The sequence below is a fragment of the Spermophilus citellus genome (genome assembly GCF_964194105.1).
Source record: "Spermophilus citellus genome assembly, chromosome: 18".
Taxonomy (NCBI): domain Eukaryota; kingdom Metazoa; phylum Chordata; class Mammalia; order Rodentia; family Sciuridae; genus Spermophilus; species Spermophilus citellus.
The window spans coordinates 19,150,910-19,165,979 of NC_138200.1; the positions used below are offsets into that span (position 1 = coordinate 19,150,910).

At 52.3% G+C, this 15,070-nt stretch overlaps 1 protein-coding gene across 1 annotated transcript in view; it reads right to left on the reverse strand.

The window, feature by feature from the left end:
• The window catches only part of CHST8 (carbohydrate sulfotransferase 8), a 117,979-nt gene that overhangs the window by 51,685 nt on the left and 51,224 nt on the right, over nucleotides 1–15,070 (reverse strand). Inside the window, exon 2 of the mRNA XM_081274680.1 lies at nucleotides 12,695–12,910. Coding sequence (XP_081130806.1) covers nucleotides 12,695–12,824 — 130 coding nt within the window. The 5' untranslated portion in view covers nucleotides 12,825–12,910. The remainder of the gene's footprint in view (nucleotides 1–12,694; nucleotides 12,911–15,070) is intronic.

Consider the following 15,070-nt stretch of genomic DNA (forward strand, 5'->3'; position numbering starts at 1 on the left):
CTGTGAATGATATTCGGAGGTGGGACCTTTGGGTATTTGTTACAGGAGTCGCACCATGCCACTGGTCCTGGCCCTTCTTCTCCTTCTCTGACCAGTGGGAAGTCCATTTGTACCATCTTAGCTTCATATTCTAACTTATGGGCCCCTAAGTGGATGGAGGAGGCAACATCATCAGTCCCCTCGCCTGGGTCATTGCTGGATACCTGTGTGGGAAGAGATGGGGTGGGACAGGAATTCCCCAGCACTTTACCCACTGTGGACTCCATCAGACCAGGGACCGCTCAGTAAACATGGGTACAATAAGTGAGTGAAAATGGAGAAGTTCCCCAGCAGTAAAACCCCATCCCCCCTTGCCTGTGGTCCTGCCCTGCCGACTGTCCTTCCCATTCCCCAGGGAGGGGATGAAGCCCTCAAAAACTCTGCAAGTCCTATATACTGTACATGCTTGATGAGACCTGATTTCATCCAGGAAAACCCTTTAATTACGCCGTTACTTCTGAATGGGTTCTGGGAAGGAAGTAATTCAAGCAGGGATCACTCGACCTGCGATATTATGAATGTCATTTCATTATTTGGCCTGTCCAGGTCACGGGCGAGGGGTTACCATAACCATTTTTGCTAAGTCCCTGAGGGAATGGCAATTCCTCAGTCACTTCTGAGGCTGGCAAGTCACAGATAACTCATCCTCTGGTCCCCAAGTCGCCTGCCCCTGCTTGGGCTATGACTGTGTGTCTTCTCCCTGTGTGTGACTGGTGAAAACATCAGGGGATGCTCAGAACAGCCAAACTTCACTGTGAACTTTTTTTTTTTTCAGGAGGTGCAACCCCACTTCCATGGTTTGCAGTAATACTGAGGGGAGAGCATATACAGGATCATGGATGAGAGCCAGAAGCACACATTTTCAGGACTACCTGAGCCTCACCAACCCACGAAAGTGTGCATAAGAATCACAGCACGTTTGCAACATGCAGAAGCAAAACATCAGTGGGACAGTCATGTGCAGGCCCCCTAGGCTGACCTTCCAATGCCCTGTGTCTTAGAGTGGGGTGTTCCCAATCCCCAGTCGCTGTCAGGGTCATCAATAAGACTTCACAGATCTTTGGAATCTGGGGACCCAGATTCTAGTTCAAGTACGGCCACTTCCCCGCTGTGCGAACTTGGGCAAGTGACTTCACCTCTGTGTGCTTCAGTTTCTCCATCTGTAGAACAGGTGGGTGCTGAGGCTCCAGTGTGAGATATTTACCAAGTACCATAAAGTATAGTGCCTGGTATACAGTAGGCACTCAGGACCGTCATCACTTCCCAACCTTCTTACCTTCTTGAAAGCTATGAGGACTCTCTAGTCCCACTCACAGCCCCAGTGACATTGCCACTCACATGGAGGCAGCAGAGAAGAATCTGCAAAATACCCCCTATCCTTCCTCCCTCCAATGATGAGCACCAGGAGCAGCCCTCCCAGGACTGGATCCGTACAGACACACCCAAATGCAAACGCAACCGGGGGCTACAGGCCACCCTCCTCAGGACAACCTTAGTGAGAACCGTTGGCTAGAGGCTGGACCCTCTGGCCTTGGGGACAACCAAACAACTTCACTGGGAGTTTGGACAGGGCCAGCTACTCTAACAGTGGCCTTCAGGCCTTCCCAGGGAGCTAAAAAGTGCCCTGACAAATCCTCAGGGCAAGGCAAGAGCCAGTCCCCAATATCCCTATTGGACGGAGACGATGAGAATGAGGAGAAGCCCCCAGGGTCCTTCTGGCCCCGCCATCAGGGCCTCCCAAGTGACAGCAGCAGGGGCAACAGAATTGATGTCAGCTTGGCGATGTCCCCCATATAAATAAATAAACGAATAAAAATAAATAACCTTTTAAAATGGGAGAATCTTCCAAGGAGCTCCTCTAGGACTCAAATTAACACAGCAGAACCTCAAACCCTGTAAAATGAGCTTTATAACGAAGACGTCCGTGGGTACGTCATGGTGAACTTTGGGCTTCAATGGGATCTTTCCCGCCACGGCTCTTGGCTTCCTGCAAATACCGTGAGAAGGAGAAGAGCTGCGTTGGCCCTAAAGGCACAGGAATGGTGGCCGCAGGGGCACAGGGCCAGCTTACCACCACCGTGGGCAGCTGGCCCCAGGGCATCATCCTTGTCCCACGACCAGGCCCTCCCTGGCGGATCCACTCCATCTTGGACAGGCATCAGCTTCAGGGCCCTCAGGACTTCTGTTGTTATGACTACCACCATGACCTTTTCTGGGTTTTCCACAACCAAGACTCACCCAGAGGCTATGGAGAAGGACAACCGCAGCCCAGCCGTGACAACAGCCCTGTCCGGGGAGCGATGGCAGCCTCAGAGCCACTTTCTCACTATTCATGTTAGGAACAGAGACTCCCGTCAGTAGGATTGGCAGGGGTTAGGATCCCGCTGGATCTGCCCCACCCTGGCAGTGGGTGCCCTGCTCCCATTCACTGTGTGCCCTGGGGCCCTCCCAGTTTGACCCTGAGGCTCCAGGCCAGGTGTGGTGAAGGAGGGGGAGGTGGGGAGCCAGGCTGCTCACCTACCACCTCTCAGCCTTCTCCGACCTCCTGCTGCACTCTGCCCTTCCCCTCTCCTGGCACACCTCCCCTTCTGAGTGCGAGGCTTGCCCAGTCAGTGAGCGAGGACACAGGCCGGGAGGTATGGGGCACCTGTGGAGAGACGGGAAATTCAGCCCCACATGGATCCCTCCCAACACCCAGCCTGGAGTCCCCATGGAGTCCTCATAGGGCACCATGCCTGGCCTTGGTGCGGTCATGGGACATTCTGGGACGTCTCACACACAGATCTTGACCTCCGTCTCCTCCTCCCTCAGTTCCTCCAATTCAGTCTGAGCCAGATAGAGAAAGGGGCCAGAAAGGGGCCACCCCACACCTGAGACCCATTCTGGACCCACCCAGCAGTGATTCATGTCTCAGGTGAACAGAGCCTGATTCATCCCCTGCATGGGGGTCCTCTGGGGGAACAATGGCCTGCTGTGGAGGCACAACTTAAAACCGGGGCTACCTGGGGACGGAGTGGGCATCGGAACCGCCAGCCCTGCTCTACCAGTGGCCGGGCCCACGCACAATGGGAGACCCAGTTTCCAGCTGAACTGTAATTTCAGAAGGTGGCTTTGTTGTGAGCTGTTTAACCGAAACAGTGGAGGAGCCTTGGGGCCTGGGATCAGGGAATTGGGCTCTTACCAAAATCGGCCAGGTGTCAGCAAGAAATACCCTCTGAGGAGATGGTAGAATAAAATCGAAAAATAAAATAAAGAACTTGATATTAACTAGTAGCAACAGGCAAGGGGGACAGAGTGGGTTAGACACAGTGTGGGGAGCCACTCTGAATGACCTACACCTTCCATCCTGAAGCAAGAGGATCTGACAGAGGTGACTTGGGCGTTGTCCCAGCCTAGGAAGTAGAAGGCATGTCTTTAGGAGCTACACTCACCTATTCCTTTGTAATACTACCCCTTGGCCCTGTTTGGGTTCGAATGTTCCATGGAAATGCCCTTTGTGTGTCCCCTTCTCTTGCTCTGCCTATGGGTGTGGCCTTCCTAGCTGTCAGTCAACCTGCTGACAACAGACATCAGGAAGCTAGACTCAACCCCTGAAACCTGACCCCTTGCCTCATTTGAATGGCTTCTCCCAATAAAAGGGTCAGTGTGCGCCCACGCTCATGCTCTCTCTCTCTCTCTCTCTCTCTCTCTCTCTCTCTCTCTCTCTCTCTCTCTTTCTGCAGACCCTTAAGTTCAGAGGAGCTGTCACAGGACCCACAGAGAAAGGTATCTCTGTCTCTTGTGTGGTTATTTCGTGCAGCCCAGTTCACCTGGAGTGACCCTGAGTGTTTTAGTCGTGAGAAACGCGACAACACGGGTTTTGGAATAAGCCAAATCTGGGTTTGATCCTGGCTCAGCCACTTCAGGACTTTGAACAACTGACTTAACCTAAGTTGAAGGGAATGGCATTGTAGGGAGAAGGGAGAGTAGATGAGGGCACTTGGGGACAGTGCCAGGCACCCAATTCACAAGAACCCTGACTTCCAATCCCGCACACTGAAGCTTAATTACATTGTCTCCTTTTAGAAATGAACAGCATGCAAGAGTATGGATTTCTGTGGTTTTTCAAGGCCACTTTTATCCGTGAATTCATTAGACCTATAGAGTGATCCTGTCTTCTGTTTCTAGCATTTTACTATGTAATTCCTTTAGAACATAAATTTCACTCTTATTGGATCTGATTGTCCCAATTTTCTGTTCTGTTCTCCTTTCTAATTCCGCCCCCCACCCCACAGAGGAACTTTTAACATAACAATTCTGGGACCATTTTCTATTAATATCAATTTTCAGATTACAGCAATATGATGTCTGTTTCCTAATTTAATTAGGTGATTCCTGTTATTAGTTCCTACATGCTCATTATTTTTCATTTAGCATATTTTAATGCACCAAAGGAAAGTGAGGATCCAACTGGAGACACCCCCCTCCACCCAAGGCATCTTTTGTAGGAGGAAGTGAGTGTTCCCCCCACCCACAGGAGGGTGGAGGAACCCAGGAAATGGGGCCCCATGGAGGATGGAGATGCTGGGGAGCTGAGGGCTAGGGCTGCTATAAAGAATGATCCAGGCTCAGGTGAGAGGGGGTGGTGACAGACCAACTCCCGCTGCAGAGTCAGGGTTCCAGGTGGGTACTGCCACCGTCTAAGGAGTATGGGAGTAACGATCACTTCCACGACCCCCTCCCAACATACAGCAGCATCCGATGATGGTTCCAAAGTCAGCACCACTAGAACACACCAGGCACACTGGGCTTAGAGTTCCAACCCTGGTGCCTCCCTCTGGCACCTGTTGATCATCACATGGGTGCTCCATGTCTGTCCCTTCGCCAGCACTGGCCTCTGCACAGCTGCAGGGGTACCCTTCACACTGCAGTCTAAATGGACACTGAACACAGAGCAAAGAGCCATCTGTGTCCCTTGGCCGTGTCCAACCTCTAGTCCCCTCCCCATCTGCATCCTTTTAACGGTGCACGCAGAGCCCACCAGCCTCCTTCCTTTGCTGGCACAGTGATGGCTGGGCTGGCTCAGAAAGAACCCCCACGAGGATGCTCTGGAGTCTACAGGAGAAAAGGGGGGGCAGGAAGTCCAGGGCACGTCTGGAAGCGCGCTTTTACAAGCACCTCCAGGAAAGCCCGGTGCAATTATGTGACGAGTTGGGGACACTCCAGGAGAATTGAAAACCCAGTGGGTGGCTCTCCCCCAGAGTGAAATTATCTCTGCTGTGGCCCCAAAGAGGGGAGTGGAGGCCGGGGAGGGTGCGGCAGCCCTGGTGAGCTCTGGGTGGGGTTTTGGCGAGAGTTGGAAGACGCTGCAGGTGCATTGTTTAGAAACATTGGGTTCCGAGAGTCCCAGCCCTGCTGATTTTGCAATGATATATTGCCAGCTACTTAACAGGATGGATCACTGCAATTACATGTCACTTCTGATATTCACAGTCACAACAAGGATGTGTCAGCCTCGCAAGGTTTGTAGGAAATATATATGATGTTCCGCAATGCCGTTAGAAAACCGTTTCAGGAAACAGACTCGAGAGGATTCCAATAAAACCCACCTGCCTGGGGAAAGCAGCGGCTCCATGGAAACGGGAGGGGCTGGCTCCCCGGCTCTGGGGGGAGCGTGGGCTTAGGCAACCCAGTTCTAAGAGGATAGGGCTCGCTGCCAGGGAGGGGGCGGCTCACACTTTGCTTGGGTGAGCTCTTGAGAGCTCTTTGGCATTTGCCCCTGTGGTCCTGGTCCACCCAAAGCTCTTGGCCTGAAGCTGTGGTCTTAGAATCTCCAGAGCAACACATCTGGATAAAGACAGTCACTGTAGGGTCCAGACAAACCTTTTGACATTGCAATGTGGCCCTCAGCACTGTGTTGGTAAAACTGTGGGCGCTGGGACTTCGGCTCTGTGGATTTCTAGCTGAGATGTGCGGCAAGATGCTCAGCAGGGTGTACTCCAGGGAGAGATCCCTGCTCCACAAGTCTCCCCCAAGCCCACTTTGCTGCTTCCACTGGAGGTCATCGCTGCTTGAGGACTGGAGAGGGAAGACACTGCGTCCCTCCTGCAGGAAGCCCTCCTAATTCTCCAGATCTCTCCTCCAATGCCTCCAAATTAGAGCCCCTCTACGAAAAAGTCCCTGACCCCAAAGATTGTGAACGCCTAAGAGCAGACCTCACCTAATCGTCCCCAACCTGTTTTCACTCTTCCTTGCACCCCTCAACCAACCCAGACAGCTGAGTAGCTGGATCATGGCAGTCTCTGCACAGATGGGCACACACAGTGCTCTCCACCCTGCTGCCAAGCCCAGTGACCCAGCCACAGAGGCTCCATCCCGGGACAAGGTGAGCAGCTCTGGCAGAAGCCTGATTGTCAGCTCTGGCCTCCAGCCCAACCAGGAGTGGGCAGCTTCCAGGGAAGACTCCAGTTTCCTGGCCTAGAAAAGTGGAGCAGATGCAAGACTATAGAGACGCCAGCCCCCCTCCCAGGGCAGGGTCTCCATCAGCCCTTTCCAACCCGTGTGACCTGGCACCTGCCCCTGAGTGTGTGAAAGTGAAGAAGGTGAAGGAGCGGGGGGGGGGGGGGGGGGCGGGAGGGGGCAGGTGTGCTTCCTGCGTCTCATGCCTGGTTCCACGGCCCGTGGTGCTAGAGCCCCTTGGACAGGAGTTATAGGGAAACACCCACATCCTGCCAAGCACGTCAGATGCCATAGTCCAAAAGGAAACACGTGGCCAGGCCTCTCCTGAAGACCACTCCCATCTGTCGTATCTGCTTTGGTGAATGGCACTTCTGACTCCCATCTGCCAGAGTCCCCCTAAACTGAGACCACTGCCCTCCTCACTCTTTATATCCTCCCACCCACCAGCTGGCCAGCTCTGCAGCCAGCCACTTTGGTGGTCCTGAATCCAGACCTCTCCCATCCCCATCTGCCCTGGGCTTTGTCACCCCTCTGCATCACTGAAACCCCTCCCAGCTGGTCACTTGGGGTTGTTCCCCCACTCTCTGCCCACACTGCACGCCATGCTGCCACTCCTTCCCACCCCAGCATCTCCAGAGCTGCCCATTCCCTGGGCAAAGGCTGGCTCCTCTACCACGCACCCCGGGCTCGCTGGGTCTGGGCCCGGCTGTGTCCTCAGCCACTAGTCATATTCCAGCCCCTGAACCACTTGGAGTTCTTCAGGGGCCACACTCTCTCCTGCTCCAAACTTTTGTCCACACATTCTTTCCACCCAGGCTCTGTCCCTGGTCTGGGGCATGGCAATGCCAGGTGCCTCCAGTTCTGGGGAGACAGATGGATAGTGTGGTTACTGCCAGTTGCTTAAAGACACATCCCAGCTCTGAAAGCCAGAAGCTGTGTGGCTTGAGTACCATTCTTAACCTCTCTGACCTTAGTAGTTTCATCTGTTAAATGACATAATAGTAATTAAGTTATGAGGGGTTTAAAGTATTAAATGGTATTAAATACATGTAAAGCGCTTGTGATGGTGCCGAGCACATGGTGAGGGTCTGAGGGCCTTTGTGTTGACATGGCTTCTATGTCTGACCTAGTCAGCTCTCAGCACACTGTAAGCAGAAATCGAGTACAAGAATCATATGCATTGAAACCTGTATAGTGCTCAGCACAAGAAAGACCTGGCACATGGTAAATGTTCCATCAATGTAGTTGTTATTATTATGATCTGAGAATGCTCTTGTGCCCTGCAAGGAATGTCCCAGGGGCAGGCTTCAGACAGAGGTGTCCTCAGGGGCTGTCCATTCCCTTTGTCTGCACCAGGAGTCCCCGAGAGGGAGCCTTACTATTACCAGGGCCGACATCTCAGCACCCGCCCTTAGTTCCTCGACTCTGAGAAAGAGTAAAGAGCCCTGAAACCTGGGTGGCCCCACCCTAAGAAAACTCACACCGAAAAATCCAAAACTTAAGGGGAAGAGGAAGAAGAAGGAGGAGGAGGAGGAGAGGAGAAAAAGAAGAAATATATTTATAGTGTGTGCAACCAACAGAAGCTGTACCAGAAGGTGCTATTGTTTTATGTATCAATCAACCAATCAATCCACCATTCACTTTGGTTTCATGGGTCACTAACAATGATTCGCCTGGCCCCATTAAAATAAAATCCATTCCACTTAAAAGAATGAAGAAGAATGATAAAGTGAGAACCCAGGCCTCTGGAAAGCCTGAAGAGTGGGCGGACCTAGGACGGACCATCAGTGGCTCTTGGACAGCACAAGAGAACCTGGCAGGTGTAAACCTCCTGATAGAGGAACACAGACGCACGTGTAAATATTGGCCAAAAACCAAACAAACAAAACTCAAACCCCAAACCTACATGAGATCCGTTCGCAAGATTTGTCTAATTTGTAGAGACTATCAAAAATAATGGGCTGGGCTTGGTGGTGTACACCTGTGATCCCAGTGACTCAGGAGGCTAGGGCAGGAGGATTGCAAGCTTGAGACCAACTTTGGCAACTTAGTGAGGCCCTGAGGACTTAGTGAGACCCTGTTTCAAAGCAAAACATTAAAAAAGGGCTTGGGGATTGGCTAAGTGGTTAAGTGACCCTGGGCTCAATCCCTAGCACAACCAAAGAAAAAGACGAGACGTAAAGACTCATTGATCAACTGTCATGTGTGGCCTTATCTGGATTCTGGATAAAACAAAATGGAAAAAAGCGGATTTATATTTCTGAGATGATTAGAAATTTGTTGTTATTAAGGAATCATTGGATGGTTTAGTGGTAAAGCTAAAAAAAAAAAAAGGAGTTCTTTTCTTTTGAACTTAGAAACATTGAAATATTTATGAATGAACTGATCTGCTTTCTGTTTATAAGTTTAAAAATCAGATAGAAGGAGGAATACAGATAGAGCAGTGGCCCAGCCAGGTTGGGAGGGCTGGGTGACACATACATGGGATTTACTGTACTATTCTAATCTATTACCATTCTACTCAAACCCTCTGCAGAAAAAGTTCACGGAGAAAGGTGGTTCATAAAATTCAGTTTGCCCAAGTGAATGTGAAAGGACTCTGCCTTCTGCAGTCCCCAGAGTCAGAGGGCTGGCTCCCAGTTCTGGCCTGAGTCTTTTCTCTGGAAAAAGGGATGAGCCTTATCTCTTGGGACAAGAAATGAACTTCCTGAGGGCAGAAGCCCTGAACTCAGTAACTGGCAATATTGAAAACTGGAAAATATCTGTACTGGGATAAGTAAAATTCTCTGATAGGTAAGACAATCTTAGAATGCAGGTTGGTTAAGAGATAGCTATCCCTGTTTCAAATATACTGATGGCAAATATAGCAGCTGGGCATGGTGGCGTATGCCTGTAATCCCCATCCTGGGAGACTGAGATGGGAGGATTGAGGGTTCAAAGCCAGCTTCAGCAAAAGTGAGACACTAAGCAACTCAGTGAGACCCTGTCTCTAGATACAATACAACATAGGGCTGGAGACGTGGCTCAGTGGTTGCATGCCCCTGTGTTCAATCCCTGTTACTAACCCCCCAAAAAGAAAGAAAATATAGCAAAAAATGAGTTTTTTTTTTTTAAAGAGAGAGTGAGAGAGGGGAGAGAGAGAGAGAGAGAGAGAGAGAGAGAGAGAGAGAGAGAGAGAGAGAGATTTTTTTAATATTTATTTTTTAGTTCTCGGTGGACACAACATCTTTGTTGGTATGTGGTGCTGAGAATTGAATCCGGGCCGCACTCATGCCAGGCGAGCGCACTACCGCTTGAGCCACATCCCCAGCCCAAAAAATGAGTTTTTTAAAAACATAACTTACAAAAGTTGGCAACTGTGTATGATATGCATTACCCAGGTGAGGTGAGCTAGCCCATAAGAAGTTTAGGAGCTACTTACTAACATCTGGTAGCTGCACTGGTGGAAATCTGACTGGTGCCAGACCCTGAGGGATTGTAAGCAACACAGAATGCCCATCATCTTCTCAAGCTGGTTCCTGGATTTTCACTTGCCCACCCTCCTCCTCCCACCTTCATGACATAACCAATGATAGATTTCAGAGAACACCATCCATTCACAAGAAAATTTATGACGCCACGTGGATTTTCCTCTGTAGACCGGGGCTCCCCACGTGGCCTTGCCAATCCCGACGGCAGGGCAGCCTCCCTAGTCTGCACCTCCCTTGGACAAAAGCCCATGGGAAGAAGGCTTGTCAGGGGCCCCTGGGGCCACCCAGCCATGCAACTGGACATATACACTTTGTAAGCACTGTTTTCCAACAGATAAATGTAATCAAGGTTTATATGCTCAGAGAAGCCAACAGGATGGGATTGTTTCACTTGAAAGATCAGAAGAAAATTGTAACTAATGTTGTGGAAAATTACTTTGATATTGCTTTCTTGGTACCGAATCACAATTAGGCTGCTGTGAGAAGTACAGGGAAAGAATAAATGAATAGTAACAAATCAACACAAACAGCTTGTGTCAGGAGCACTTTGCTCGGGGAAAGTAACGTAAGCATTACTTAAAGTTTTATGACTGTGTTTGGTGTGATTTACCTAGAACGTCAAAGTTGCCCATCACATGGCCCTTGGTGAGAGTGGTCCACCTGCATTTACCAACAGAAGAACATGGCTCAGGACCCAAGCGTGTTCCTTGCCTGACTCTGCCGACTGCAGGGGATGCTCACCTCAGCTTCACGCCATCCTACGTGTCCTGCCTGCCTGGGGCTCCAAGCTCCTCTCTGAGCATGCTGCCCCGTGGGCCCTTACCCACCCGTAATCCACACATATGTGTACTTGCACAGCTGTGCAGGGCACACCGGCAACTGTCACGAGGGACAAGAATCCACTGCCTGTAGAAGTGAGTGCTCTGCTTTGCCAGCTGTCTGCACCACAGTAGGGCAAATGTTGGGGCCACCAAGGCACAAAACAAATGGGAATATACCACCTGTCCCAGAAGTGGACCGCTGATCCATGCCCCTGTCCCAGGGGAATGCCACAGATAACACTCAGCCATTCTCTTCCTGGCTCCTCCCACAGAATGCAGGACATTGGGCATCTGGAACCTCTGCCCATGTGTGCATCCCCAAACATGCACACCAGGGCATGCACCAAGGATGCATGGTGCCCTTTATCCCAAGCAGTATTCAAGTGCCCTTCCCCCCTCACCAGTTTGCTTTGGCACAGATAATACAAAAACCACTGAACCAACTCAGTCTGCCCTGATGGCACCATCCTATGGCGCCCTGCTTCACCGACAGTCATCCACTATTATAGGGCTCCTGAGAGGCTGCAAAGTCCCCAGAGGAGCCAGATTGGTCAGGCACACTTGCTTCCTCACAAGACAGGGAACAGACAGACAGACTTGAGACAGCCCCCGGCTAAGGGGGTCAGCACTGTGGCCCCTTGGCTGTCTCCTGCCTCTCCTTCTTTCTCGTGTGAAAAGGTGCTGCTCATTGTGTCTGGTTCACTCTGTCAGCAGCTTCTGGGCCTGAGTGAGCTCTGGCCTCCTTCCTGGTGCCCACGGTCTTCAATCTGTTCGTAGAAGTGAAACAATGGGGACATGCACAGAGGAAGGGGTGCAGTTCTGCTCAGAGAGCCTGAGTCTAGAGAGCAGATGGTGAAACGGCAGAGGTGGCCTGGAGACAGGGTACCCCAGCTCTCGCCAAGAACAGGCAATCCTAGGCCAAGCACCCCCATCCCATGCTACAGGTCGCAGGCAGGGGGTGGCACAGGAAACCTAAACCTCTGGCTTCCACAATTCTTCCATCCTGTCCCTGGTTCAGAGCCCTGATCAAGTGGGGGTACATGCACAGGTCTCCTGGAAGGAGGGTTATCTGGGGGTGCATCAGTGTGCCCATGTCATGGAGCATGTGAACTGGGAGTTGGGTTCTTCATGGACCCTCTTCTAACAGGAGCTGCTGCTGAGACACGCTGATGCTGATGCCTGGAGCCCTGTCTTCCTCTCACTCCAAAGCAGAGCAGCCTCTGGCCTTGGTCCTATGCCCGTGACCTGCAACCCTGCCATGTGCAGAAGTGGGGGGACCTTGCAGAGCTCTGACTCCACATTTGGTCACCCTGAGATGCCAGAACCACCCTCAGGCTCTCACCATGCCACTTGTCCCCAGAAGACCTCAGGAAGGGTGCCTCAGGAAGGGCACCATCCTCCTCAGTGGGTCACAAGGCCCAGCAGGGATAGGAGGCAGGCAGCATGGGTGGGTTTCGGCCTCACAAAGCCAGGTGTTCTGAAAGCCATAGGGGCCAGATTCACAGGATCTACAGGGAAAGTGACTAGTGTCACTTGGCAGTATGGATGGGTTCAAGGAGATGTTTTTCAACCTCCAATGTCCTAGATAATATGGAAGAGGCCCCAAGAGGTGGCAGAATCATCCTTAAATCCAAGTTTCACCAAAGGCAACACCTGGCTGAAAAGATGGGTACCTCACCATCATCCCCAAGAGGGGACACCTTGTTGCTATGGATGCCAGAGGCCAGAGCCCTGAGGTTGGTGACTGGGCCTCAGACAGAGTGTTCCCATATTGACACAGATGCCCACTAGAGGGAGGACAGGACCCCTCCTCTGCCTGCTGGGACTCTCGTCCCCCAACCCAGCACACCAGGGCAGCCATGGAGGCCTGCACCCCGGGTGGGAAAGCAGAGGCCAGTGACAGTGGGGACAAATGCAAGGGCTCACCTGGCACCTGCTGGGGGGCGAGCTCCGTGGGGTCCTGCAGGCTGATAAAGAGCAGGAGGCCTGCAGCTCCGAACAGCAGGATGGATGAGAACATGCAGGCCAGCCGCATTGTGCCAGGTCGCAGGGTCATCCAGGGCACACTCAGGGCTCACCTCTTGGGTGTGGGAGGCACTTTCTTCCCTCATCGTCCAAATCCGGCATCCATCAGGCTGAGGTCTACAGGGCAGAGGGGGAGAAAGAATCACCTCTGAGTTGCAGGATATTGAGGTCCTAGTCACTGCAGTAACCCCGTGTAACCAGATCCCCCGCTCGACCCCAGGAACTGAGGTGTGCCCCTTGCATCTGTTCAAGCTGACGGAGGCTGAAGAAAGTTCTATTGCCATGTGTGGTCAGGACATTGGCTCCTATCAGGGTCTCCTGTACTCTCAGCAAGCATATGGAGCATATGGAGAGAGACATTCTCCCACTGAAGCCTGGGAATTCAGAGGAGAGCCTGCAGACCCACAGCTGAGGACCAGTGGACACCCTCTGGCACCGTCCAAAACTTCCTTGAGCCTCCCAATGAGTATGTGTGCTCCCCTGCAGGGGTCTAGGTACAGGCAGGAATATGGGGCCTTATCCCTGGCAACTGGTCCAGTGCATAGATCTGCCTATACTCTGGCCCCTCTCTACAGGATGTTGGGACACGGGTCTCATGAAGCAGGAGGCTCCAGAGCCAGGGGATGCTCAGACATAGATCAATTCCCCCACATCAGGCAGAGCTGTCCTCACAGCTGACAGACAGACAAATGGCCTGGCAGGATCCAGGCCCTGCTGGATAGTCACACCAGCAGGAGCTGAAGCTCTGGCCAGTCCTTGGTTGTCTCAACACTCAAGGAAACTGGCGTGGAGCTGAGGTCGGGCAATCAGATCTACCACCTTCAGATTCCAGACTTAAGATCAGAGGCTGGGTGTAACGGCTCTTCTCTTCCTGCCTGCTTTTCTGGCCCCTGCTGACTCAAATCAGGTTCATGTCACTTGCCCCTCACTCTGGTTTCTCCTAAAAAGCAGAAGAAATGCCCAATATCCCACATATCAATCTGTGATCCCCAGCTGGGTCAGGCTATGGGTCAAGATAGAAGCACCCTAAGGCCATTTGCCCAAAGGAGGGGTAGGCATGGTGCAGTGGGATGCGCTGAGGAACAGGTGTACAGATGGCCAGGCTAGACAGGAGGCAGGTGTCCTGGGCACCTCCCCTTAGAAAGACCCTATGTCCCCTTACCTTCATCCAGTTCTACTGGCCTGAGCCTAGGGATTCCACCTGCCTTCCACCCAAAGAGCCTGCAGGGGAACTTCCCCATCTTAGCACAGGGCAGTGCCCACGGGAAGCTGAGGGACATGGGCAGCACCCAGCAGCCTCCAGGACCACAGTTAGGTAGCTGGTCTGGCCCCAAACCAGATGAGCTCCTTGACCAAGGAGGTTTCCCTACCCAGGCCCTGAGATGGGGAAAACAGCCCCCACCACCGTCTGTGTGTCCAGCCTCTGGAGGGTGAGGCAGAAAGTGTTAGAAGGAGGCCCTCCCTTCTCCCCTGCCCCCCCCAAAAAACGCTCCCAAGGACGAGAATGCTTCTCAGGAAAGTTCAGGGGCTGAGGAGTATAGACTGCAGGTTTGGGTTTCCTCCCTCTGCAGTCTCTGTAATTATTTTTTCACTCAGTTAACTTTAATTAACCCGCCTTAGGCCTCTACGCGCCTGGCGCAGGGCTCCCTGGACTGTGCTGAGCAGGTGCTCCCCACGATCTCCCAGCTTTTATGTTGCACTGAGCTGGGCTCGTTTTGTCTCCGGAGCTGGCTCTGGAGTTTCGTGCAGGCCCTGACCTCAGTGGGGAAAAATAAAGGACTGCCACTTCCTGCCATCAACCAGGGCCAACCCTGCCCTGCTTGCAGTGGGTAAAAATGGAGAGCCATATGTCCCCAAAAGTTCAGACCCAGAAACTCCTCGTGTGGAGCCAGGGCCTCGGCTCCTCCATGATGGCCCTGGACGGAACCCTACCGGGGGTCTGACTCATCATCCTGCAGAGACACAGGTGCACAGTGCAGGTTTCTGATGTCACTGAAAGACAAGGCCATTCATCGCAGCCCCCTGCCAGTCTCCAGCTCCTGGAGGAACATGGGCGACTAAGGCAGAGGTGATTCTCCTCTCTCCCTCCCTGGCTCTGCCTGCCACAAGCAGTTGGCTGAGCCCCTCAGGATGCCCAGGCAACCTTGGAAAGGAGATAGAGGGTAGAAATGACATTTCACACTGATGCAGTGGAGGTCAGATCCTCAGGCAGGGAACAGGAAAGGCAGTTCAAGGCCTCTATGGACTTATTTATATACGCACCCAGCCCTGGGCATG